The sequence below is a fragment of the Spermophilus citellus genome (genome assembly GCF_964194105.1).
Source record: "Spermophilus citellus genome assembly, chromosome: 2".
In the NCBI taxonomy this organism is placed as follows: domain Eukaryota; kingdom Metazoa; phylum Chordata; class Mammalia; order Rodentia; family Sciuridae; genus Spermophilus; species Spermophilus citellus.
Window position 1 is genome coordinate 14,502,392 of NC_138183.1, and position 25,261 is coordinate 14,527,652.

Consider the following 25,261-nt stretch of genomic DNA (forward strand, 5'->3'; position numbering starts at 1 on the left):
TACTTTAGGACCCCGCAGGCAGAAATTTTCTAAAGCGAAGCAGTACCTGATATATCTGAGTTTCAACTCGAGAAGGAAGACTCTTTGGTGTATAGATTACAAGGTTCTAGAAAAGCAAACATTGGTTAAGATACTCTGAGCTGCGGTGAGCTATATTCTCAGCTCCCGCTTAAATTAACGGATCAGGACCAGCGTTCACCCTCAACAAAGATGGCGCCGGTCCTGGCCTCAGCCTGGGTGCCCTAAAAAAACATGGCATCCAGCTTCTCCTTCCTTAGTTTTGGACGGCCCAAGCGAAAAAGCTCTGCCCTTAGTTAAGATGGCGCCTGCCCACCTGTCCCTGCCCGGCCTCTGGCCTTGGCAGATTGGCTTCACTGCGCGCGCCTCGTTGACCCCGCCTCATTTCCGTAGGAAGAAGCGGCCAGAAAGATGGCGGCGGCTGCGGTTTGAATTCCAGCGGCGCCGCCGGAGTCCCAACAAGAGCTGGGTTAGAGGGGGCGGGGACCTGGGATCCAGGCGGATCGCGACAAGCCAGCGGAACCAGTGGCGCCTTCGCCACAGATACCAATGCCTCTGTGTCCATGATGGACTCCGTGTTGGAAGAGGACATCACCCTCCCCGGGACGCTCAGCGGCTGCAGGTGCGGCCGCTACATTGGAGGCCGGGGTCCCCACTGATGGGGGTTCTCCCTAACCGGATTTGGAGTTTGCTATTGAGGGTGTTTGAGAGTGGCCAAGGGCAGTGCACTGGGTGGGTTCCTTCGGGAAGGGTCTCTGGAGAGCCCACCTGCTGATACTGTGGGCTCTGGGTCCCCACCTACACTGCACTAGGCTGATACTTGGGGACATACTTTTGAAGAGGTTGTGGAGGACAAACAGGTAAAGGGTTTTATAAAAGTGTCGGGTGAGAGAGAATCGTTTGGAGTGTGCCATCTGTGGGGGCTGGATGGAGGACAGGGAGGGGCCTCGAGGGCACTGGTGATTCATTATGAGGCATGTAGTCATTATGTCTGTCTAGACTTTGTTTATGGGGGACACACAGTGGCTATGCAGACAGAGGTAATGGGGTGTAATGGTTAAGAACCTTGGATGGAGATGGACAGAACTGGAATCCAATCCAGTCCTGTAAACTGACCAGCTGTGTGATGGTGGTAAAGTGATTTGACCAGCTTTCCCATCAGTATAATGGGCTAGTGGTGATACCCTCACATTATCATTGGTGTGAGGACTAAAAGAAGTGATGCTTGCCTGGAAATTTGCTTGACAAGTGTAGGGCCTGGTACCAGTGCTGAAAAAAGTATACTGTGTTGCCTTATTATTACTACAATAGGTTGAGTAGCCCTTATCTGAAATGCTTGGGATCATAAATGCTAGGAATTTTGTATTTTGTAGTTTTTTTGGATTTCTGGAATATTTGCAATACATAATTAGATAACTTGAAGATGGGACCCAAGTCTAAACATGAAATTTATTGCCAGGCACAGTGGTGTACACCTGTAATCTCAGCAGCTCCGGAGGCTAAGGAGGATGGAGAGTTCATAAGCCAGCCTCAGCAATTTAGGGAGGCCCTGAGCAACTTAGCAAGGCTCTGTCTCTAAATAAAATACATAAAAAGGTCTGGGGATGTGGCTCAGTAATTAAGTGCCCCTGAGTTCAATCCATAGTGCAAAAAAAAAAAAAAAAAAAAAAAAAAAAAAAAAAAAAAAAACAAACCAAAAAAAACCCACAAAAAAACCATGAAATTTATTTATGTTTCACATATACAAAGCCTAAAGGTAATTTTGTACAGTATTTTAATTTTTTTTTCTTTTAGTTGAGATGGACACGATACCTTTATTTGTTTTTATGTAGTGCTGAGGATTGAACTCATCGCCTCACATGTGCTAGGCAAGCGCTCTACCACTGAGCTACAACCACAGCCCTTGTACAGTATTTTTAATGTGCCTTCATGTTGACTGGGACCCGTGACCTGAGGTCAGGTGTGGCATTTTCACTTTGTGGACTTTCATATGGGTGCTCAAAAAGTTTTGAATTTCAGAGTACTTTGGATTCTGGATATTCAAATTGGGGATGTTGAACCTATATTATCAATAGTGGTAGAAATCAGGAATGTTGACTGAGAGTGACCCCCAATGGTCCTGCCGGAGTCTCTTCTTTCTGTAGTAGACTTGATGGAGGCCTAGACTGCTCCAGGCTGGGTTCCTTTGATTGTTCTGGACTCCTGGTAGTAGAGTGGGTAGGAAGAAATGGAGGAGAGCCCTGAGAACCTGTAGTGTTTATCCAGTTCTGTAGGACAGGCTGCTGTTTTTAGTCAACAAAGCCTAATTGAAAGGTGACCATGTTATTTGTTATGCAGACCAGGATGCTTTTAAGAGTGAAGTGGGCACAGTCAATACTTATGCCTGGATAGCAAGATAGACATAAACAGTTTCCACCTTGGGCAAACCTGGAAAATGGTTACTATGTTTACTTATTTATTTTATTTATTCTTTTTAGTTATACATGACTGTAGAGTTTATTGGTATACTCTGTTGATTGAGAACCTGCTGGATATTAGGCAGAGAGCAAGTCCCTTTGAAGCTCCTGCTAATTGGATCCTGTGAAAGTCCATCCTGTCTCTGTCTTTCCATTTTACCACACTGGCTCTCACCAGATTGTCCTGACTTCCCTCACTCATCTAATAGTCTTTAATACACTCAAAAGCTTTGTTTTTTACTTGTTCACATAAATCTGATCTTTTCATCTCAGAGAGTCCTTTTCATCTCAGTGTTGGTGGGAAACATTTGGGCTTTGGGACCCAGACTTAACTGGGTTCAATGCCATTTCTTTCACTGACAATCCTGTGACCCTGGGCAAGCCACTCATCTTGTGAGCTGAGTTTTTGCCATCTGTAAAATGGGTTCATTTAAAGCTCAGGGTTGGCATAAGAATTAAAATGAGTCTGAAAGGGTTTAACCCATGTTTGACCTACAGTAGAAACTCCGCAGATCTGCAAACATTCCTTTCCTTCCCCTCCTTGCCTTTGCATGACCCAGGTGCTACCTACATACCTGGTAACTGCCATTACCCTCCATGACTCACTGCCATTTTCAGGGTGAAGCTCTTTAATAGGGCTTCCGGGGTCCTTCATACTCTGGCGCCATCTGCTTCTGTAGCCTCCTCTCTGCCTAATTTCCCAACTCTGCCTCCTCCCTGAGCCCCTTCCCCATGCCTGGCTGCCATGTTGTTTCTTACTGCCAGACCTGGGCACTTGCTGTACCTGCTATCTGGATTACCCTCCCCACTGCCCTTTGCCCTTTGTCCTATTAACACATCATTTTTCAGGTCTCAATTTAGGTGTCATTGTTGGGAAACCCTTGCTGACATTCGCCATTCTCATCAGGGCCATCTGAAACTTTCCAACCACCCTTACCTGTCATTGACCTATCTTAGCCCTTGTTGATCTCACTGAATTTTGTTGACCAGGACTGACTGTCAAATAGGAATATAACATAAGTTACATAAAATTTTCTAGTAGCTGCATTAAAAAAAAGTGATGAAAAGTTTTTTTTTTTTTTTTTTAATTTCTTTGTGGTGCTGGGGATGGAAATCAGGGCCTTGTTCATGCTTGGCAAGCCCTCAGACATTGAGCAAATTCCTCAGTCGAAATGGGTGGGTTTAATAATTTATTTATTTAGCCTAATATTTCCATATATTATCAACTAATTTGTAGTCAGTACTAATGAGATATTTTCCATTCTTTTTCAATCTTACTAAATCTTTGATATCTGGTATGAATTTTGCTCTCACTTACAGCCCTTCTGAACTTAGATGAACCACATTTCAAGTGCTTAATGGGTCCTTGTGGCTGGTGGCTCCTGTTTTGGACACTGAAGCCACTGGCTGTTAACTTTGTTAACTTATTTGTTGCCCAGATCAGATGGGGACCCATATGAGAGCAAGGACTGTATTTTGTTCATCTCTGTAACCCCAGTTCCCATCCTAGTACCTGGCATAATAGGGGCTCATGATTTTTGTAAAATCATTGAATTACAAATATCCTCTTGTTACAAGTGGTACCACTGAGGCTCTGAGAGGTGAATAGTCTGGGAACACACACACACACACACACACACACACACACACACACAAGTACATGATCAAATTAGGACTACTGTCTAAGCTCGCCGACTCCAGAGCTGTCCTGCTTTCCAACTAGTTCTCTGAACTAATTCAAGGTTGAGAGGATTTGGGGAGGATCTATCTAACAGAGCTCCTGGCACTGAACTGGCCCTTGAAGAGTGGCAAAAATATCCTTAAAATATCCTGAGAGAGGCAGAGTTTCCATTTGGTGGTCACATGCAGGAGGATAATCCCTAGGATAAAGTCATACCTTTTTTACTCTAATGTACTTTTTGAAGGGCCCTTCTGCTTGGTAATTTCCAATTCCCAGTTTTAAAGTCTAAACTGGAGTCCAGTTTGTCCTTAGACTTTTGTTGAATTAGGTCAGTTTACGTCATTCCTTGTTAATCTGTGGGTACCCCAGACTGCTCTAGCTCTGTGAAACTTAGATCCAGATTCTGGCCACAGGGACCTTGCCCAAGACAAGGCCCTTTATTAAGTCTTGCCTGTTGGTGTGGGAAGAACCTGGGCTTGCTAGTCGGAAGGACTGTATAAACCCCCGTGTGACTAGACGCGTGGCTTTGTGTAAGCCATTTAACTTTTGTGAGCTTCAGTTTCTCCTTGATGACAATACCTATTTTATCGATGGCTGTGTGGGTGACGTGGAAGTGCCTGGCGCCTACTGGGGAGAGTGAAATGTCAGCTAGCTGGGTTGTGCTGATGCCATAGTGTGCTGTTTTCTGGACAGGGTCTTGTGTGCCAGTGCCCTGAGCCCTTCCTCTGTGCAGGCTCCAGTCTGCCTTTGCTTAGCTGTGGGCTTCCTGAGGTCTGAGCCCAGGCCCAGTGACCCACTGGCTCCTCCAGCACATGGCCTCTAAGTGCCTGCTGCCTGGTTAGGAGCAGACCAGACTTCTTTTGCTGTAAGCACAGTTTGTGCTTTGGGCAGAGAAACTGGATGCTAGAAGCAGGAGGTCAGGAAAGAGGATGGTGGATTGCAATTTCTGGTGAGGGCTTGAGGGTGACAGGAGTGCTACTGCATTCCAGGGTACCCCTGGCTGCGGGTTTGAGGACAGCATAGTTCATCTCACTGAATCTTTAGCTCCTAGACTGTGCCTACACGTGGTGGAGGCCCAACACTTATTTGCTGAACAAACCAAGTTTCTTTCCTTTTTTTTTTAGAGATGAAGATCATGTAATATAGGTCCCATATTTAGTGGTGAAATGATGCTTTGCAATCACTGTGAGAAAATCCACAATTTGGCATTATCTGTTACTGTAAAAAATATGCCTGTATGTTTCTTTTTTTTTAAAAAAGATTTATCAAGATCTATTTCATGTACCATAAATTTCGCCCACTTAAAGTATACTGTTTAGTGATTTTTAGTGTATTTGCAGAGTTGTACAACCATTACTGCCATCTGATTTTTTATTTTTTGGTACTAGTGATTGAACCTAGGGATACTCTTCCATTGAGCCACGTCCTCAGCCCTTTTTATTTTGAGACAGGGTCTCACTAAGTTCCTTAAGGCCTCTCTAAGTTGCTGAGGCTGGCTTTGAACTTACGATCTTCCTGCCGCAGCTTTCTGAGTCACAGGGATTAGAGGCATGCGCCATCGCTGCCCTCCAGTTGAACCTTTTCATCATTCACAAAAGATAGCAATCCCTCCCTCTTCCTCCGCTGCCCTGTTGCGCCCACTTCAGCCCTGTGCAACCACTGTTTGCTTTTTGTCACTTGATTTCCCTGTTCTGGACGTTTCATATAAATGGTAACTTACAATATATGATCTTTAGGACTCGGAGTGTAGCTCAGTAGTAGAGCACTTGCCTAGCATTCCAGGTCCCCTGGGTTCCATCCCCAGCAAAACACACACACACACACACACACACACGCACACGCACACGCACACACACACACACACACACACGGAGTCTTTTGTGAGATTCATCCATGTTGTAGCATGTATCAGTACTTCATTTCTTTTTATGGTCAAATAACTTTACATTGTACCCAGGTACCACACACTGTTTAGTCATTCATGTTCATGAACATTTAGGTTGCTTATTTTTAAAATCTATTATGAATAGCATTGCTATTATGTACAATTTATTCTTCTCTTTCTCCTTCTCTTGCAGTGTTGGGGATCGAACCCAAGGCCTACTACATGCTAGGCAGGAGCTCTACCACTGAGCCACCCCAGCCCTCTTTATTTTAATTTGAGACAGGGTCTGACAAAGTTTTGGAGGCTGGCCTTGAATTTAGCAATCCTCCTGCCTCAGTGTCTGGAGTAGCTGGGATTATGGGGTTGTGCCCCCATGCCTGGCTTTGTCCACAAGTTTTTGTATGGACATATATTTTCATTTCTCTTGGGCATGTGCCCAGGGGGTTTGTTGAGCTTTCTGGGAACTCTGTATCATTTTCAGGCACCATGTAACTATTCCAAAGTAGCCTCGCTATTTGTCTCTCCCACAAGCAGGGTTTGAAGGTTCTAGTTTTATTCACATCCTCACCAGCACTTGTTATTTTTTTGTCTTTTTATAACCTCCATTGGAGGTGTGACATGCTATCTCATTGTGGAATTGCTTTATATTTCTGTAATGACTAATCATATTAAGTATTTAAAAAAATTTTTAGTTGTAGATGGACACAATACCTTTATTTTATTTCTTTTTTAAATTTTTATGTGGTGTCAGCGATTGAACCCAGTGCCTCGTGCATGCTAGTCAGGTGCTCTACCACTGAGCCACAACCCTGGCCCCCATATTAAATATTTTTTTCTTGTGTTTATTAGCCCTTTGTGTTTTCTTTGGTGAAATGTTTAATAAAATCCTTTGTCCGGTTTTAAAATTGTGCCTATGTTTTGACCCAGCAGTTCCACTGCCTACTATCAATCCTAGAGAAACCCTCATACATGTGCACAGTGAGACCTGTATACATACAGCTTGTTTGTAAAAGAAAAATGGAAACAAACTGAGTTACTTTCAGTAGGAGATTGGGTAAATACCCATCCTTTCAAAAGTGCCTTTCAGACTGTTTGTGACCCATTGGTAGCTCATGCAATTCAGTTTAGTTGGTTGCAACCAGACCTTTAAAAAGTGAAACAGAATAGAAAGTAGTTCTGGAATTAAGGACTGATTGTGGTCAGTAAAGTTTGAAAACAGTGCTGTGGAATGCTTTGTGGGAGTTACGAATATTGAAGCACACGCGTTAGTACTGTCATCAGAACATTTTCAGGACACCTTTTAGTAGAGGAAAAATGTTGCAGAATAGTATGTATAGTTGGTCCGCATTTGTTTTCTCTTTATGCTAGGAAATAAAACCCCATGTCTAGAGAAGGGCCTGGAGGATCCGATGTGCATCTTCTGACGTCAGTGGTTACTGCTAAGGGGAAACTGAGGTGGGCGTGAGGAGTGGTCAGGGAGAACTTTAGGTGTAGCTGGAGTTTTGTATTTATGTTTTTCTCTAATTAAGAATGAATCTCATGGGATGAAAAAGGAATTGTTAAAAGGCAAACAAAGGCGCACTTGTTGGTGTGATGTTTCCGAACGTGATGTCCAGTTCCCTCCATGGCTCTCCTGCACTGTCAGTGAAACGCTGGGTCCTGGATTCTTGTGAAGTGAAAGGACGATTGATGCTGGCAAATAGAAGCCCAGAGGGGAGGCCTCCCCTAGGGCGGTGATGGAGCCGGAGAGGAGAGAGGAGGTGCAGCTGCACGGGGGTGGGGGGGGCACTCGCTCACTCAGCAAAGTCCAGAATAGCAGTGTGCGCCCTGTGCCAAGCACCACAAGCCCTCTGCCTCTATGCATTGGGTCCCCCACCACACCCCAGGAAGGTGTTAGGGACATCAGGGTGATGTAGAGGAACAGAGCATGGGATTTGAAGTTGGGCCAGCTTGGGTTTTGTAGCTTTACTTTTCTGGGCCTTTGTTTTCTCATTTTAAACAAAATGGCAGCATTTTAGGAAGTTTTAGAAAGCTCAGCAGGCTGTGATGAGGACTAGGTAGGAGGCTGCCTGCCCTGTCTTGCCCAGGATACCTGCACGGTGAGGGTGCCCGACAGGGTGGGTTTCTTCTGATTGCTTACCTTTGCACGTGAGGAAACTGGCACTCCACCATGTGTCATGTTACTTAGTGGCTTTGGGCAGCCCAGGCAGGGATGTGGCACCAGGAACTGGGTTTTGGCTCACTAACCCTTTGTGATTTTGAGTAGATAAGTTCCTCTACCTTCTGGACTTCATTTGTCCATCTATGAAAGGATGAACTCATGTCTGAGCCCTCTTTTGATGACCTTGTTTAATTTCCAGGGCTCTCCATGAGGCTCCAACCTTATTCTAAGGCCAAGAGTGAGGGAGTGATCAGAATGGGAAGGTGTAGTTGGAACTGACTGGAGGGTGCAGATGACAGATAGATAGCGTTTTAAGAGCAGGCAGGTAAAATTTGGCAGCTTCAGTGTTTGCCTGTTGGAAGCTGAGACAACTTTGTCTTTGTCTGCCAGGTAGTTTTCAGGTGTGATTCACCTTGGCTTGAGTTACTCATGGGCTGTTCCAGCCAGTGGGAGTTAATGTAATGGTCCTGGCAGAACGAATCCCGGTCAAAGATCTAGGACCAGACTCCAGGGTAAGCCTGGCCAGTAACCTTGTATGTGACTTGTGCTTTTGCGCCACCCTCTGTATAAGGTGGTAGTTGAACTTGATTTTAATTTTTGAAATTCAGTGTAGAAAATGGACTTTGACCTTTTGGTGATGCTTATTGGAAGAAATTAATAAATTAGAGAAAATTAAAAAGGAAGAAAGTATCTCCCACTTCCCTAAAATGATGATTTTCAATATTTCAGTGTATTTCTTTTGTCTGGGTATGTATTTATGGCCCACCCATTCTAAAAGAGGATTTGGGGTGACATTTGTGTACATTTATGTATTCAGGATTGAGGATTACTCCAAGTTTTTAATTAATCTTTATAGCAGACATATTTTATTTTCCTGATGTTGGATTTGGGTTTTTATGATAGTTTCAATTTTTGGCTCAGTCCTGAACTTAAAGATTGATTCCAACTCCATAGTTTGGTGATCAGGCAAAATTATCAGAGGGCAGAATGCATTTGGATTTAGAAGCAGGAAAGAGCAATCTGCTGAGAAGTTGAGCTGAGCCTCCATCAGCTCTGAGTTTTTCAGATTGGGTCAGGGAAGCATTATTAGGCAATAGACATAAAAGGCCTGGATTCTGGACTTGGTTCCCCACAGCCATGTGACTCTGGCTGGGACACTGACATTGTCTGGGCTTCAGAGCCTTCCTTTGAAAAATGCATGAACCCTCAGGGAATTGGGCAGTTCTAACGATGGTAAATATTTCATGAATTATAAATTGTGAAACATTATGTGTTTCAAGATGACAGTGATGTTTTTCTCCTGCTTATGGAGGGTCCACAATATGCCAAGTACATTGCTGGGCACTTTGTATCTTGTTTGATTGCCCATTACTTTATGAAGTACTGCTTTTCTCCTGTTATAGCTGAAGGGGGCCAGGCTTGGAGAGGTACCTGCAGAGGCTGTGCTACAACCCAGGGCAGTTTCTGTTGTGTCAAATCATACCTCCAGTTATGGTCTAGTTTTCTGTCAGTATCCCTAAATCCTCACTGAACCTATTTATATAACTCAACCAGTAAAACATCTTGGATGAGTGGATTCTGCTTTTTTGTTTGACATTCTTTTGTTTTGGAGCTGGGGGTCCAACCCAGGGCCTTGCATGATATGCAAACTCTACCTCTGAGCTGTACTCCAGCCGTCCGACATTCTTAAGGCATCTAAGTTGGTGCCTGATTCCCAGAGTTTTAAATTTTGGTTGAAATGGCATTGTTTCAGCCAGTTTTTTCACCGCTGCAACCAAAAGACCTGACCAGAACAGTTTTAGAGGAGGAGAAGTTTATTTGGTCCTCGTGATTTGAGAGATCTCTATCTATAGTCAGCTGTTTCCAGGAGAGGCAGAACATCATGGTGGAAGAGAGTGGTGGAGGAAAGCAGCTCAGGACATGGCCACCCGGTGGGGAGAGAGAGGGGTGGGGGGAAGGAGGGAATGCACTCACCTCACCATGGACAAAATATAAACCCCAGAGGCCTGCCCTCAATGACCCACCTTTTCCAGCTACATCCTACCTGCTTACAGTTACCACCCAAATAACCCGTATCAGGGGATTAATGCACTGATTAGGTTAAGGATCTCATCATTTCAACTTTGAACTTTCTTGAATTGTCTCATACATGAGCTTTTTGGGGACACCTAATATCTAGACCATTGCAGGCATATTTATGATAATAATAATGATGATAACAAAACAATAGATGTCATTTATTTAGGACCTACTATGTGCTGTGTTTATGTACCTAAATTGACTAATTTTCACAGGTAGACTACAGCATTCTACTCATAAAATTTATGTAATTACCGTGTACTTGGCACAGTGCCTCTGCACCCAGCACACATTTGGCACATGGAACATTAGATGTGTGAAGGAATGCATGAATGACCCATCTAGCAGGGGTCGGTCACACAGCTCCTGATGTTAGAGCTGGAACTGCGTTCTGAGGCGGAACTCGGTCCCAGTGCCTGAGCTTCATGCCTCCCAGGTAGCTGGGCTGTGTGTCCCTCTCAGCTGTGGCCTGGTGATGCCATTCATATCTCGGCAGTCTGAACAGTCTCTGTTGTGCAAACCTGGCTCCTCTTTTACCCTGTGTGTTCTTTCCTAGTGACCTTGCTCCTGCTTGCCCAGATGACCTGGATGGCATCAATACCTGTGTTGGATTGGAAAATGGAGGTAAGCACACAAAGCAGTCACTTTTTGACTGAGAACAAGGGAAGCAGACATGGACCAAGTGCCCTGAGGCCTGGGGCTGAACTTCCATCCCTCTGGGTCCTAGAGCCTACCAGGCTTGGTACACAGCCAGTGCTCAGCATTTTACAGTACAGATGTGTTGATCTGCCCTCCACCTCCTTTCATAGACGCTGGGCAAACTCAGGAGTGCATGTCCGAGGCAGTACTTCACGGGTGCGGTTGCCTGCTGCCACGCCTGTAGGGATTCAGCTAGGGCTTGCCGAACTGAACAGCTGCATGGAAGCTGGACATGGAGCTGGTGGCTAGACCTCACACGCGGTGTCTGTTGTTCTCCAGGCCGAGTGGCTGGAGGCCTGAAGAGTTGCCGTCTGGACTTGTGCGTGCCAAGGCCTTGCAGGCAGCTGCTGGGTTCTGTCGGCAGGCTGTGGCCAATGCTGCTCAGCCCGTCCTTCACATGGCTGCTAGAGCACACGGGACGTGGCTGAGTCAAGTGGGGTCTTGTGCTGGAGTGGATTATGAGGTGCCTTTGCAGTCAGGTCTTGCTCAGCATTCTTCAAAATTTCCATTTTTGGCAAGAGTGAAGTCCCTCCTAAGTGGCTGTGTGGTTAGTGCTAGTAATTTGCCTTGTTGAACTATCTTAGAGATATCTTGACTTTGATTTTTTTCTTTCTCTCCAGAGTAATGAGATAGATATGTGCAGCAGGAAGTTTTTAGAGCAGCCAGGATAACAGTCACTGTGTCATTTCTGGAGAATTCTGAAACAGATACGCCATCCTCGGGTTTTCCTTTGGAACCTATTAACTTAAAAATCCCATAAACCTGCTCTTCTTGTCTAGAGGTAGTTAAAAGCAGAAAATTATTATATCCACTCCTTAATTCAGCCAGTGGCCAGCCCCTGCTGTCAAGCCCGTTAGCTGTACTTTGTCTGTACATTGGCTTCATGCCAGACTCCGGGGGCGAAGTGCTTGGGATTCAAGCTTGAATGTCATTACCCTCGAGCCCAGGACACTGACAAACAAAAAGTTATGGTAGACATTGAAAGATTGGTGTGAAGAGAGATTTATGGGGTCAGAGTCAGGTGAGAGTTTCTGCAGAACCTAACCTAGGAGCTGAGACTTGGAGGGGGGGTAGAACCGTGGTAGGGAAGGAGAAGGGGAGAAGGGTCAGCTGTCTTTGACACAGGAGATGGAGCGTGGCCCATTTGAGGAACAGGAAAACAAACTTGTGTGCCTCCAGTTGCCCTGGCCTACCCCTCAGCCTCTTTCTGCTGAGTAGTTTCCAAACACTGTGCCCACCCCTGGGCCTTTGTTTGGGCATCCGTCCTTCTTATCTGCCTGCTCTGTCTCTAGGGCTCAGTTCAAAGCTAGTCCCCTTCTGTGGCTCTCCTGTGGCCTGTGTAGTTGTGCTTCCACTTCATTTCACTTATTCCTATTGGCTACTTTTAAAATGTCCCAAATGAAACCAGTCCTCATCCACTTACATCACCTCCAGCCTGGATTCTCCCTGAGTTACCCCGACAGTCTCCTAAGCCCCTTGCAGTCTGTTCTCAGCCAGGCAGCCAGAGGGAGCTCGTAGAAACCTGAGTCTGCTCATTTCACTCCCTTGCTCACAATCCCCAGGGGTAGCTTCGTCTGTAGAAGAACCCACAGGGCCATGTGCAGCCTGTCCCTGGAACCTCTCCTGTCTCCTCTTCTACTGTACCCTTTGTGTATTGATCTTGGTGGTTGTCTCATGGCTGGTCCTCAGAACCCAGAGGCGCCCTCCATCTCAGGCATCTCCCTGTACCTGGAGTGTTCCTCTCCAGGCCACTGGCTGCTTCCCTTCAAGTCTGCCAGACGTGGCCTTCTCGGTGAGGCCTTCCTCAGTTGCAGTGCCCACCCCGCCCCTGGCATTTCCCACCCTCACTCACTTTGTCTCCATGGCTTTATTACCTTTTAACATATCTGGCAATTGCCTGATTATTTTGTTTGTTGCCTGTTTTCCTCTGAATAGCAGCTCCATTTGTTGCCTGATGTGGCCACATCCCAAACTGCCTAGCAGAAAGTCGGCTCTCAGCGCATCTTTGCTGGGAGAGTGAATCCGTTCATTTTCTCCACACACGCTTACTCAATATCTGCAAAGTTCCAGGAGCTGGCTCAGCATGCTCACAGTTTGTTGTCCTCTCTGTTCTGCCCCCTTGTGGGAACCCTTGGGTGCAGGATCTTGTCTTCATCATTTCCCCCAGCACATAGGATGGTGCTTGGTGCAGAGCAGGTGTTTGCTAAGTGTTTGTTGAATTAAGTTGTGGAAAAACTTGGGTGCTGGAAAAGTCAGTACTCATCTAAAGCAGGGGTTGACTGCTGGCACCCATTAGCTGACTTAGGAAGTAAACTCTTATTAGAACGCACCACATTGTTATGAGTTGGTTGTGGCTGTTTTTGTGCTATTGCAGGAATCAAGTAGCTGTGACAGATTTTAGGCTTTGTTTGTAGCCTGCAAACCCTAGAATGGTCATTGTCTGGTGTTTTTAGGAGAAATTGGCCAGCCCCTGCTATCAAGTTCGTTAGCCATACTTTGTTCCAGAGTCTGACTTGAGAGGTTGAGGAAGCACGTGTCAGTACAATCTGCTGTGCTGTGTGCCTGCTGTACTTTTTGCGTTCATCCTCTGAAATGCATGGTTACACTGGGGATAGTTTAAGTACCTTGTCAGTGTTGAAATAAAATGGTTTAGAGCTTTTTCCCTAGACTTAAATCAGTAAATCACAATAGGCAGGAAGCGCCAGCATGGCACATGTGGAAGCTATTCTTGTCTTCTCGGGGCTCTAGGCCTTAAAGGGAATGTTGGGCAGTTTGCATGCCATGACGTTTTCTGTCTGTTTTGCCTTTTTCTAGAGCTCCCACAAGTGTCAGAAGAAAAGGTGTCTCCCACCAGAGTACGGAACATGAAGGACTTTGAGAATGTAAGTGGAGATGCCAAATCATTGTTCCTGACAGATCAAGCCTGCTGCCGCTGTCCAACCAGACCCAGGAGAGAGCTCCTTTCTGGGGACTGTGTATTCTCTGTGCTCCTGTTCCATATGCACACAGTCAGCCTTTCATATGAGGGCCACTTGCAGGTCCAGCTTTGGGTATTTGATGAGGGTGTTCCATATTGCACAGTTGAGGGTAGCTAGCATTTGTCGAAGGCCTTGCAGTAACATAAGGCACATTATTTATGGTTCCTAATTAGTCCTTGCTTCAACTCTTCAGGTATTTTGTATTATCTCCACTTTACAAACAAGGAATCTTAAGAGTGGGAAAGACTTGTTTCAGGTCATATGATATGTGAGGGGATACAGAGCTGGAATTGGATTCCATGTTTTTAGTGATTGCAGAACCATTATTCTTTCCGGTGCCTTGCACCCCCCTGGTATTTTGTAGACGTGGTCGCTGTTGAGTGGGCCACGAGCAGCCTGCACACAGCACCAAGGAGTCATTGTGTGCCAATGTCTTCCAGTGCTGTGTCTTTCATTTGTTAGCCGAGGGATTTTGTTGTCAGGTATCAGGAAAATAAGGTTATTTTCCCAATTCCAATTCTCTTTAACAAGTTACCTGCTCTATGCTCTCATTTATCATGGGAAGAATTAGACCCTTCTTCATTTGTAACCAAATGAAATCCATACTATGCAAGACACAGGAGATATTTATCAGAGAGAAGACGGAGGACACAGAGAGAAGGACGCGCCACAATTATGTTTCTCTCTCCCAGTTGTCTTTACAGAACAGAGTGGTGCTGTCTCTGAATTTAATTTAGAATACTCATTACTGCTAATAGTTATCTGCAAACCACCAGTGACCAATTGAAGAAATGACTTGTCAGATCTCTAATGGAAACATGTAATTTCTGAGCTTTGAGTTGTTATAATTTCAGCTGTACAATGCGATCTATGCTGTGGGTCTAGGGCCTCAAATGCATGAGATTTGATTATTCCATATTGTGTATAATTAAAATCTACTCTACTTTTAAGTGATTGTTCCTGTTTTATCATAAAAGTAATAATAGCTACTGTTTATCGAGTTCTTGTTCTGAGCTGGGAACTTAAAGTGTTAAACTATATATATTACTTTACTATTAAAGCAGCTTTGCAAGGAGGTGATTATTTTTGAAGGGCACTGTTAAAGTTTAACAAAATGGTAGAATTTTGGTTGTGCATTTCGTTGCCTGCCTTTTGAATGGGAAGGAATCCTGAATCTAACTTTCTTTATTACATGGAGGAGAGACTGAGGGCTGGGCATGAGTGTGGCAAAACCATTCTAGAGGTGTCCATGCTGCCTGGGTCCTACCACAACTTCTGGGGTCAGATTATGTTTGTGCACTTCTGCTCAGTGACCTTGGGCCTGTCACTTAACCTTTAACATGGGCTTGATAGTAGCCTTACTTTATAAGGCTGTTGGGAGCTTCATGAGGGCAGCATGCATTCCAGCACCTCCTGCGTTCTTTGTGTGGCTGTTTGTCCTTCTTTTTCTTATTGTTATTATTATACTTGTCACTTTTCTCCACTTTGCCATGTGATGGAAGTTTCACTTGTTCAGACTGCTCTTGACAGTCTATATCCAGTTTTTTTTGAAGGTGAAAAAGAGCCTTCTATGCCAGTATGTTTTAGGATTTATGTTTTTTCTTTATGACTGTGGTCCTTTGGCTGCTGTTAGGTTTTTATGGTATTAATATTTTTTATTGTACATTTTCAAGACAAATTCTGCAGCTGAAATTGAAATGACCACACTGTTCTCAGTATCTCCCTTTCAGGTCTTTATAGGTCACTGAAATTTTTCCTTTGGCCTTTGCTTCATTTTCGTAGCTCAGGTCATAGATCTCTGTGTGGTGATAGTCTGAACTTTCTGTGGGGTGCCTATAAAAAGTACTTGTAATATCTAAAGCTAATTTTAGAGTCAGCACATATTAAAGAAGGGACTGAAATACTTTTGTTTTGAAGAGGAATTTCATGATTCCTATCTAGTCTCAGATGACTGATATCTAAACATGAGCAGTTGCATTTAGCTAGAGTCTAATAAGACCTAGGCCCTCTCATGGTTTTGCTCAGGGTTTATCTATTCAGTAAATGTTTTCACAAAATATCCCTGTGCCAGGCTGACAACCAGGGTGGGGGAACCTGCAGTGGATTAAGACCAGGTAAGTTTCCCTGCCAAGACACTCGGTGTTAGTTGGAAAGATGGGTAAAAAAATAGTCCATTGGTGAAATGTGGAAGTGCAGGCCCTGAGGGGCATGGGTCGGGTCTGGGCCTGCTGGGGGATTCAGGGACGCTTTCTTGGAGGAGCAGGAGGGACAAGTCAGGACTGGACAGGTGGAGAGGGCTGGGAGAGCATCCCTCTCAGGACGCATGTGTGGTATGAGAGAGTGGGGCAGGCATGGTGAGTTTAGGGCACTGCTCATGCCCTGGGCTTGTGAAGCAGGCTGGGGTCCCATCCCACAGGCTCTTGAACATTATGCTGCTTTGTTTGATTTTTGTCCTGAAGGTGAAAGGGAACCAGTGATGGATTTTAATTGTGGGGGGAAAGGGCCAGAATTGTGCTGTCAAAAGATGACCCACTCTGGCGATTGTGAGGAGCAAGTTTTGGAGAGGAGAAGGCTGGTGGCCAGATGATGAGGTGAAAGGCTGCTGTGGTGGTGTGGACCAGAGGGAGGAATGCCGGAGCTCAGGGCGTGGAGTCCAGAGGTGTGGGGTGGGGTCAGGACATCAGCTGGAGGAGCTCGGGCACCATGTCATCTAGCCAGCCCTCAATGGACACATGGAGGCTGGAAGCCCAGAGTGGATGAGACTTATTCAGTCTTTGAACCCAGGTCTTCTGGCACAAAAAGTCCTTTCTGGTGTGTTCTCTGTGCTGCCTCAGTACTCACTGACACATGGGAACCACACGCTGCTTCCTGTGGGTCTTTGTTAACCAAGGATGTGGTCGCTGGGGAAGGCCCTGAGGTGGGAAGTTAGTGAGCCATCTCAGTCTTCTGTGAGACCTTGTCTCATCAGTTCTTTCTAGAGGATAATGTGGGGAGCTCCCTGGCTGGAGGAGACCTGGGAAGCACATTTTGTGAAGGCCTGAGTTTATCTGCTGTGACCTATTCTGGATACTCTTTCTTTCTTTAAAAATTTTTTTTGAAGGGCTGGGGATGTGGCTCAAGCGGTAGCGCACTCGCCTGGCATGCGTGCGGCCCGGGTTCGATCCTCAGCACCACATACCAACAAAGATGTTGTGTCCGCCGAGAACTAAAAAATAAATATTAAAAATTCTCTCTCTCTCTCTCTCTCTCTCTCTCTCTCTCTCCTCTCTCACTCTCTCTTTAAAAAAAAAATTTTTTTTTTTGAAGCTGGGCACATGCCTATAATCCCAGCAACTCAGGAGGCTGAGGTATGACGATGGCAAGTTTGAGGCCAGCCTTAGCAACTTAATCGAGGGCCTAGGTAACTTAATGAGACCCTGTCTTGAAATAAAAACTAAACAGAATTTAAAAAGGGATTGAATGTAGCTCAATAGCAGAGTAACCCTGGGTTCAGTCTGCAATACAAAGAAAGTTGTTTTTTTTTTCTGTGAATGAGGAAGACCCAGAATTTGGTGTGACATGTCCAGTCCACATGATTGTCCTTATCAATATATAGAAGAGTTTGGTTTTGGCCTTTGACAGGGAGTGACATCATTAGCTTTCCATCTCATTACTGATAGAATGCATTATTTAGTGACTGTGTAATATTTCATAAAGGCTTATATTAAAATGGTAGATTGAATCAATTTACATAATTGCCTACTGTTCGACATTTCAGGTTGTTTCTTGTTTCTCAGAATTACAGACAAAACTGTGAAGAAGCTTTTTGGTTTGATGCCATCCCATTTATTGATAATTGATTTTACTTCCTATGCTTTTCTTATTAAGGAAGTCAGTTCCTGTGCTGATATGTTGGAGTGTGGGCCTATGTTTACTTCTAGTATGTGCAGGGTTTCTGGTCTAATACCTAGGTTCTTGATCCACTCTGAGCTGGGTTTTGTGCAGGCTGAGAGACGGGTTAAATTTCATTCTACTATGTATGGATTTCCAGTTTTCCCAGCACCATTTGTTGAAGAGGCTGTCTTTTCTCCAATATGTTATTGGCACCTTTGTCTTGTATGAGGTGAGCGTGAAGAGACAGCCAACAGGATGGGAGAAAATCTTCACCACCTGAAACTCAGATAGAGCATTAATTTCCAGGATGTATAAAGAACTGAAAAAACTTAACACCAAATAAAATCAAATAACCCAATCAATAAATGGGCAAATGAACTGAACAGATGCTTCATAGAAGAAGAAATATAAATGGTCAGCAAATATATGAAGAAATGTTCAACATCTCTAGCAATTAGAGGAATGCAAATTAAAACTATACTGAGATTCCATCTCATTCCAGTCAGAATGACAATTTTCAAGAATGCAAGTAATAAGTGTTGGAGAGGATGTGGGGAAAAAGGTTCACTTATACATTGCTGGTGAGACTGCAAGTTGGTGCAGCCACTCTAGAAAGCAGTATGGAGATTTCTCAAAAAGCTTGGAATGGAACAACTATTTGACCCATTATCCCACTCCTTGGGATGTATCCAAAGAAGTTCAAATCAACATACTACAGTGATGCAGCCACATCAATGTTTATAGCTGTTGTAATAGTAAAGCTATGGAACCAACCTAGTACCTGTTCAATAGATGAATGGATAAAGAAAATGTAGTATATATACACAGTGGAGTATTACTCAGCCATAAAGAAGAATGACTTTATGACATTTCCCAGCAAATGGATGGATCTGGAGACTGTCATGCTAAGTGAAGTAAGCCAGTCCCCCAAAACCAGAGGTTCAATGTTTTCTCTGATAAGCGGGAGCTAATCCACAATAAGGGGGTCGGTGAGAGGGAGAATAGAAGTGCAGTAGACATGGAGAATGGAGGGATGGGGGTGATAAGCAAGGGAAAGACAGTGGAATGAATCTGGCATAGTTTTCCCATGTACATATATGAAAACAATACAGTGAATCTTACCACCATGTCCATCCGTAAGAATGGGACTCCAACTAGAATAAGATATATTCCATGCTTGTATAATTATATCAGAATGGATTCTGCTGTCATATAAAAAAGAAGCAATTTAAAACTAAAACAAAAAACTGTGATATGGTTTTGTTTATTTTATTTTTTTTAGGGTAAATTCCTGGAAATGGGATTTGGGGATGTCAGAGGTTTCAAATATAAATCATATGCAACAAACAGTAGATTTCAGAGCAGGATTGATTTCAGTGGCCTCCTCTGTAAGGGACGGGGAGACCCTTAGCCAGATGGGGCTGAAACACTTGTCTGTTTCTGTTCCCCACCTGTGTCTCTTTGTCCTTGTCCTTTGCTTGACTTGTCTCATACCCAGCTACCCAGAGGTATCTATGTTCTTGTATTGAGGTTCTTACTCCTATTTGTTGAAGATTTTTGTTCTTAGTTGAGACAGTTGGTCAACTTGGAGTGTCTTACCCGCTTTGACAAGGAGATTTGCATCTTTAAACTTGCTCTGTAATAACCGTATTGTGAGTTTCTTATTATCAGAGAGCACCCCCACCCTTCCCGTTTGTGTAGCCCTGAAGCTTTCAGAAGCACCGTGATGGGTAGATGCAACGTGGACTTGACATGATGAGGATTGGTTGGAGGTCTAGTTGATTGGAGGTCTGGCTGGTTGTAGGTCTTCACTGACTTGTGGCCTTGCCTTGGTGGCTTCCAGAACCTCACATCAAGTAGGCCTAATAGAGTCTTTTGTTCGGAGTCACGTGAGGATTTCATGAGCTGTGGTATGTACAGTGCCCACCCGGCGTGTCACCTGGCATGTAATGGGCATTCAGTGAGCACTAGCATGCGCTCCAGTCGGAAGGTCAGTCTGTTGTAGCCACTGCCTTCAGGGGCTGCCTCATCAGTTTTAATTTTCTGTTGGTCTTTTTATGTTTCTTCGACTTTGGAATAAAATCCCTAATTTCTTGCCATGACCCCTGAGGTCCTGTCCTCAGTAGTCGGAGCTCCCTGTCTCTCTGAGCTCTGCATGTTCCTCTCTCCCCTGTAACTGCCTGGCCACACCAGCTTGTTCCTGTGTCAGGGCCTTCAGCATGTCCTACTTTCTTGACAGGACACCTCTCTCTCTTTCCTCGAATGTCAGCTCCCGGACCTGCACGTCTCAGCTCTAACGTAACCTGGTTAGAGAGGCTAACCACCACTCCCTGCACTCGGGTTCTCTGTTCTAGGGAGCACTTGGCACCTTTTCTACCGTGGATTTTATGATAGTTTATTTTTCTGTCTTTATTCATGTGCTTGCTTAACATGTCTGTCTTTACTGTATGTCTAGTACTCAACCCTGAACCCAACAAGATAGTAGACACTTAACAAACATGGGTTGATTGGATGGGTGCACGAGATAATAAATCTTCAAGTTTTGATTGCTTTATCTGTTAAGTAAGAAAAATAATATTTATTTCACAGGCTTGTGATGAGGTTTAAATACCCTGCCAGGACAGGGATAGCCTCTGAGGTTTTCAGTCAATGGTGTCTGCTGTGATTAGCGTTAATAAAGTGTCTGGAGACAGGGAAGCTGGAGGGAAACAGTTGGTAATGAGGGTGGGGCCTGCGGAGCCAAGGTCCTAGGAGAGGAAGCAGTAGGGAGGGCCAGGCGAGGTGAGGGTGGGAGACTGGGGTGGGGGGCTTTTTGGAATAAGCCAGGAGAGGAAGAATGGGGGTGAACAGAGCAGTGGAAGACGCTGAGGAACAGGTCTGTAGCTGGCAGTGAGGTCGCAGCCCCTCTGCACACAGAGGGCTTTGCGGACGGAGTCCAGCACTTGGAATAGGTTTGGCCCAGGGCTGGGGTGGCTGTTGGTGGTGACTAGAGGACTTATAGGTCTGTGTGGGAGCCTGGCCTTTGCTCACTAGATTGAACTCCTGAGTCCCTGTACCTCTGCACGTCTGGCCATGCCCTCCAAAACCCTGGCCAGATGGTGGCCTGGGCAGAGTACATTTTTACAATCTTTTTGAAGGCCATTTGGAAACAGATTTTAATAGTCTTAAAAATAAAATTGCTCTTGAGCTCAGTAATCTATTTTGGGGGAAATTGTCTCCTAAAGAAACAACCTGGTGGAAGGAAAAGATCTGTTCGTGAAGGTGTTTGTTGCCACACTGTGTATATAACTGTGAAACACTGGGAATGGGGAAACTGTGTTTCACATTTGTCATTGCTGACTTCCTGTAACAAGATTGGTTGAGGGTGTTTCACAGGTGAGGAAGCTGAGGTTGAAAAGATGAATGATTTGCCCATGAGCTTGATTTGACTGAGAAGCTAAAAGAAGTCAAGTTAAACCTTGTCTTTTTGATTGTGAAGCCTGTACAGTTCCTGCTGCAGCACTCAGAGTCCATTAGTTAGTGCTCAGTAGAGAAATGGTTACGTAACTCTTAATCAATTCACTGGGCTTTTTAGTGCAGTCATTTTAAGTGATACTTAAGTGTAATTCTGCAACAATATGAAAAATACTTAAGATGTAATCTTTAGTGACAGCAATGGAATATATGAGTTCACTTATTTTTTATTATATTTTTAAATTTGTTCTAATTATACATGAAAATAGAATGCATTTTGACACATCATACATAAATGAGTATGACTTCTCAAACATGATGTAGAGATACACAGGTCATATAGTCATATATGCACATAAGGTAATAATGTTCGATTCATTCTACTATTGCTCCTACTCACAAATTCAGTTATAATTCTATAAAAAGGTATATTCCTGATCAGAGACTGAAAAGCTTATGAAAAGAGTGGATTTCATAAGGCAATTATATGCCAGGCATTGTTTGGGTTCCATTTAAAAAATTTGTTATTGCTACAGTGTTGTTTGTTAGTAAATAGATATTTGCCTAGTAACAGTGTTCCTGATGATCACCAGGGACAATGTTGGCCTCACAAACTCATTCCAGATTGTCCTCATTTGACTGTGTTGGTAGAACTACCTTACGTGCAGTCTTGTTTACCACAGTTGGATTTGGGACAGCAAGACTGCATGTTTTTTTGTTTGCCTAGGTGAGGTCTCACAGTTTCTGTACTTGCAAAGAGAGTGAAAGATTATTGGCAACCCAAAGATCAGCTGAAGTGAGACATGGATTCCTTTTTAAAGCCACACCATGTTTACTGCTTGCTAAGTGCTGGGCTGTGCCAGGTGCTTAGCTCATTAGTTGTCAGAACATCCCTGTGAGGTAATTGATTTTATCCTCATTTTATAGAAGAGTTAACAGTGGTTCTAAGATGTTAAATAGTCTTCCCAAGGTCACAGGACTCACAAGTAGCAACCCTGGGAGTTGAGTCAGTTTCTGCTGCCCCCAGAACCCTTGCTGCTGGCTCTGCTGTCTAGGGAAAGGTGATCTGGTAGGGGGGCGCTTCTGCTTTGGAGCCCAGGCTCTTGCAAGCTGGTGAAGATGATAGCCAGAGTGTTATGTTTTAGATGTGAAGTGTTCCCTAAAAGCTCATGTGTGAGAACATGCAAGGAAGTTTAGAGGTAAAACAATTGGGTTATGAGAGTTTAAACCTACTTAGTACATTAATCCCCTGATAGGGATTACCTGGATGGTAACTCTGGGCAGATGGGGTATGGCTGGAGGCGCTGGGTCCCCGGGTGTGCCTTTGGGATACATATTTTGTCCTATTGAACAGAGTTCTCTGCTGGCCATGTTCTGACCTGCTTTCCTTCACCATACCCTTCCGCCATGATGTTCTGCCTCACCCTGGGCTTTAAGAAATGGAGCCAGCCATCTATGGACTGAGACACCTGAATCTATGAGTCCCCAAATAAACTTTTCCTCCTTTAATTGTTCTTGACAGACCTTTTGGTCACAGCACTGAAAAAGCTGGCTAAAACCCAGAGTTAGGCAGCTTGCTTAGATTTCAGTCGAGGCAGGGCTGGTTGGAGTTGCCCTAATTCTTTTTTTTGGGCGGGTACTGGGGATTGAACTCAGGGGCACTCAGCCACTGAGCCACATCCCCAGCCCTATTTGTATTTTATTTAGAGACAAGGCCTCACTGAGTTGCTCAGTGCCTTGCTTTTTGCTGCTACTGGCTTTGAACTTGTGATCCTCCTGTCTCAGCTTCCTAAGCTGCTGGGATTATAGTTGTGTGCCACCGAACCCTGCCCGATTCTTTTTTATGGTGTGGGTTTGAATTTTTCTTCCCTTTTGGATGGAGCATGAGGCTAGGCTAGGTTTTTGACAGAGTGGGAGTAGGAGGAGTTGGGGACAGAAGTTAGAACGACTGACCAGGAGTCCTGTAAAATTTCTCCCTCTCTCCAGCTTCAGAAAGCAGCATCCTCAACCATGCTGGGATGTTCCGTTTCAGATGGCTGCAGCCCACAGTAACCCCTGGGCTCCGAGGCTGGGATTGGCAGACATAGCCCTTGCTTGGGCTGACTTTTGAGCTTATGTTTCTAAGTCATACTTGGTGGGTTTTATATTTTTGGGTGTTTATTCCTACTGTGTGGTAAGTTGTTTTCAATTCTTCCACTTCAAGTTTCTTTTCCTCTCTTAAACTTGTTCTCGTAAAGGGAAAAGTACACATGAGAAAAATATTAATGTGGTTTAAATTCTTATGCTGTGCTAGGTACGCTACTAAACATTCTGGTTCCTTTCTTCTAATTCTTATAGTAACTCTATGAAATAGGCATTTTTATAATTCCATTTTTATGGATGAAAGAACTGAGGTGCACAGTGAACTTGAGTAAGGTCATCTGCATTGTTCATTAATTTATTCACTCATTTACAAATGTTGGTCGAGTGTCTACTGTGTTCCCAATTCTCTGCTAAAAACCTCTGAGAAAACAGCCATGAAAGATTAAGTTCCTGCCCAAGGAGGGATTATATTCATGGAACAAACATGATAATAAATAAGAAACATGTAAGCTGGGTGTGGTGGTACACGCCTGTACTCCCAGTGGCTTGGGAGGCTGAGGCAGGAGGATTGTGAGTTCAAAGCTAACCTCAGCAAAAGCAAGGCGCTAAGCAACTCAATGAGACCCTGTCTCTAAAATACCAAATAGGGCTGGGATGTGGCTCAGTGGTCAAGTGCCCGAGTTCAATCCCCGGTACTACCCACTACCCCCAAATGAAACGTGTAAATAAATAAGGTGAATACAGATTGTGAACAGTTCTTGTTAGAAAATAAGAGCTGTGTGTTGCCGAGTGACATGGTGGGGAGAGATGGGCACCACTTGAGACCGGGTGGTTTGGCAGTGATAGTTGAGCTGAGATGGGAGGGATGAGACCCAGCCACCTGGCTTTTGCTACAGGAAGAACATTGAAGGACAACAAGGGCTTGGCTTTTGAGGACCAGAAAGGAGGCCAGTGAGGCTGGAACACTGTGAACCTGCTGGAGAGGCAGCAGGAGCTAGATCTTGTAGCTCTTTGTGGCTGTGGCAGGGAGTTTGATTCTAACAGTGATGTGAGAAAACAATGGAAGGTTTAAGCAGGACAGTGATATAGACTGACCTGACTCTGAAGCCCATGTGGGTCTCGAGACATATACTTCCATGAGAAATTCTTAGGTGTCTGTCCATCCATCCATTGGCTGTTGTGTTTTTGACTGGAATGTGCAAGATGGCTGTGTCTCCCCATCTCTGAGAGGGGTAGCTAGAAAGGCAGTAACTAAGGTGCAGGCAGAGTGGCCATGTCTGTGATGGGAAAGTAGAGGGTGTGTGGAAGCATTTGGAAGGGTCCCCAGCCCAGCAGAGGAAACTGGGAAGTGATGGTGCGCCTAGCTGATGGCCGGCCACGTGGAAAACGTGCTGCTTGCGTTTCTTTTTATTCATTTGGGCCTTTCTGGCATTTGTGTGACCTTCTGAAGGCATATTTGCTTTTCTCTTATGTTTTTTTAAACTTCTTTACCTATAAATAGGACAAATATTCCTTCAAGTGTTAAGAAGAATTTTAGCATTATGTACAATGTGGGTATTCTAAGCAACTGCCATAAATATTTTATTGGTAGCTGAGTAATAGAATAAGGTTTCTTTATAGGAAGCATCTGGTGGGATAGGCTTTTTTGTTTGAATGAATGTTTTATGTGCTGTTTCCTTAAAACATTTAAGAGGAGGCTTTAATGAGCCTACCAATTGTTTCTTGTGCTGTTCTTGTTAGCCACAAAATTGAAATCTTAAGCAGTGCTAATGAGAGGGCCAAGGGCAGACTGTCTGAAAATACACCGAATGTAGAATACGCTTATCATTTTCTTTAATCCAGTCCTAAACCATGTTCATTCAAAAATATTATATGCCATTAAATTTACTTTTTAAA

The 25,261-nt window shown here is 44.4% G+C and overlaps 1 protein-coding gene across 7 annotated transcripts in view; it reads left to right on the forward strand.

Moving 5' to 3' along the window:
- The first annotated feature begins 430 nt into the window (after nt 1-430).
- CDK5RAP2 (CDK5 regulatory subunit associated protein 2) overlaps nt 431-25,261 on the forward strand; it is a 186,339-nt gene continuing 161,508 nt past the window's right edge. For 6 of the 7 annotated variants that reach the window (XM_081275219.1, XM_081275223.1, XM_081275220.1 and 3 more), the window contains exons 1-3: nt 431-640; nt 10,837-10,904; nt 13,794-13,861. In XM_081275219.1, coding sequence (XP_081131345.1) covers nt 582-640; nt 10,837-10,904; nt 13,794-13,861 — 195 coding nt within the window. In that variant the 5' untranslated portion in view covers nt 431-581. The remainder of the gene's footprint in view (nt 641-10,836; nt 10,905-13,793; nt 13,862-25,261) is intronic. The other variant, XM_081275225.1, reaches the window with a different exon arrangement.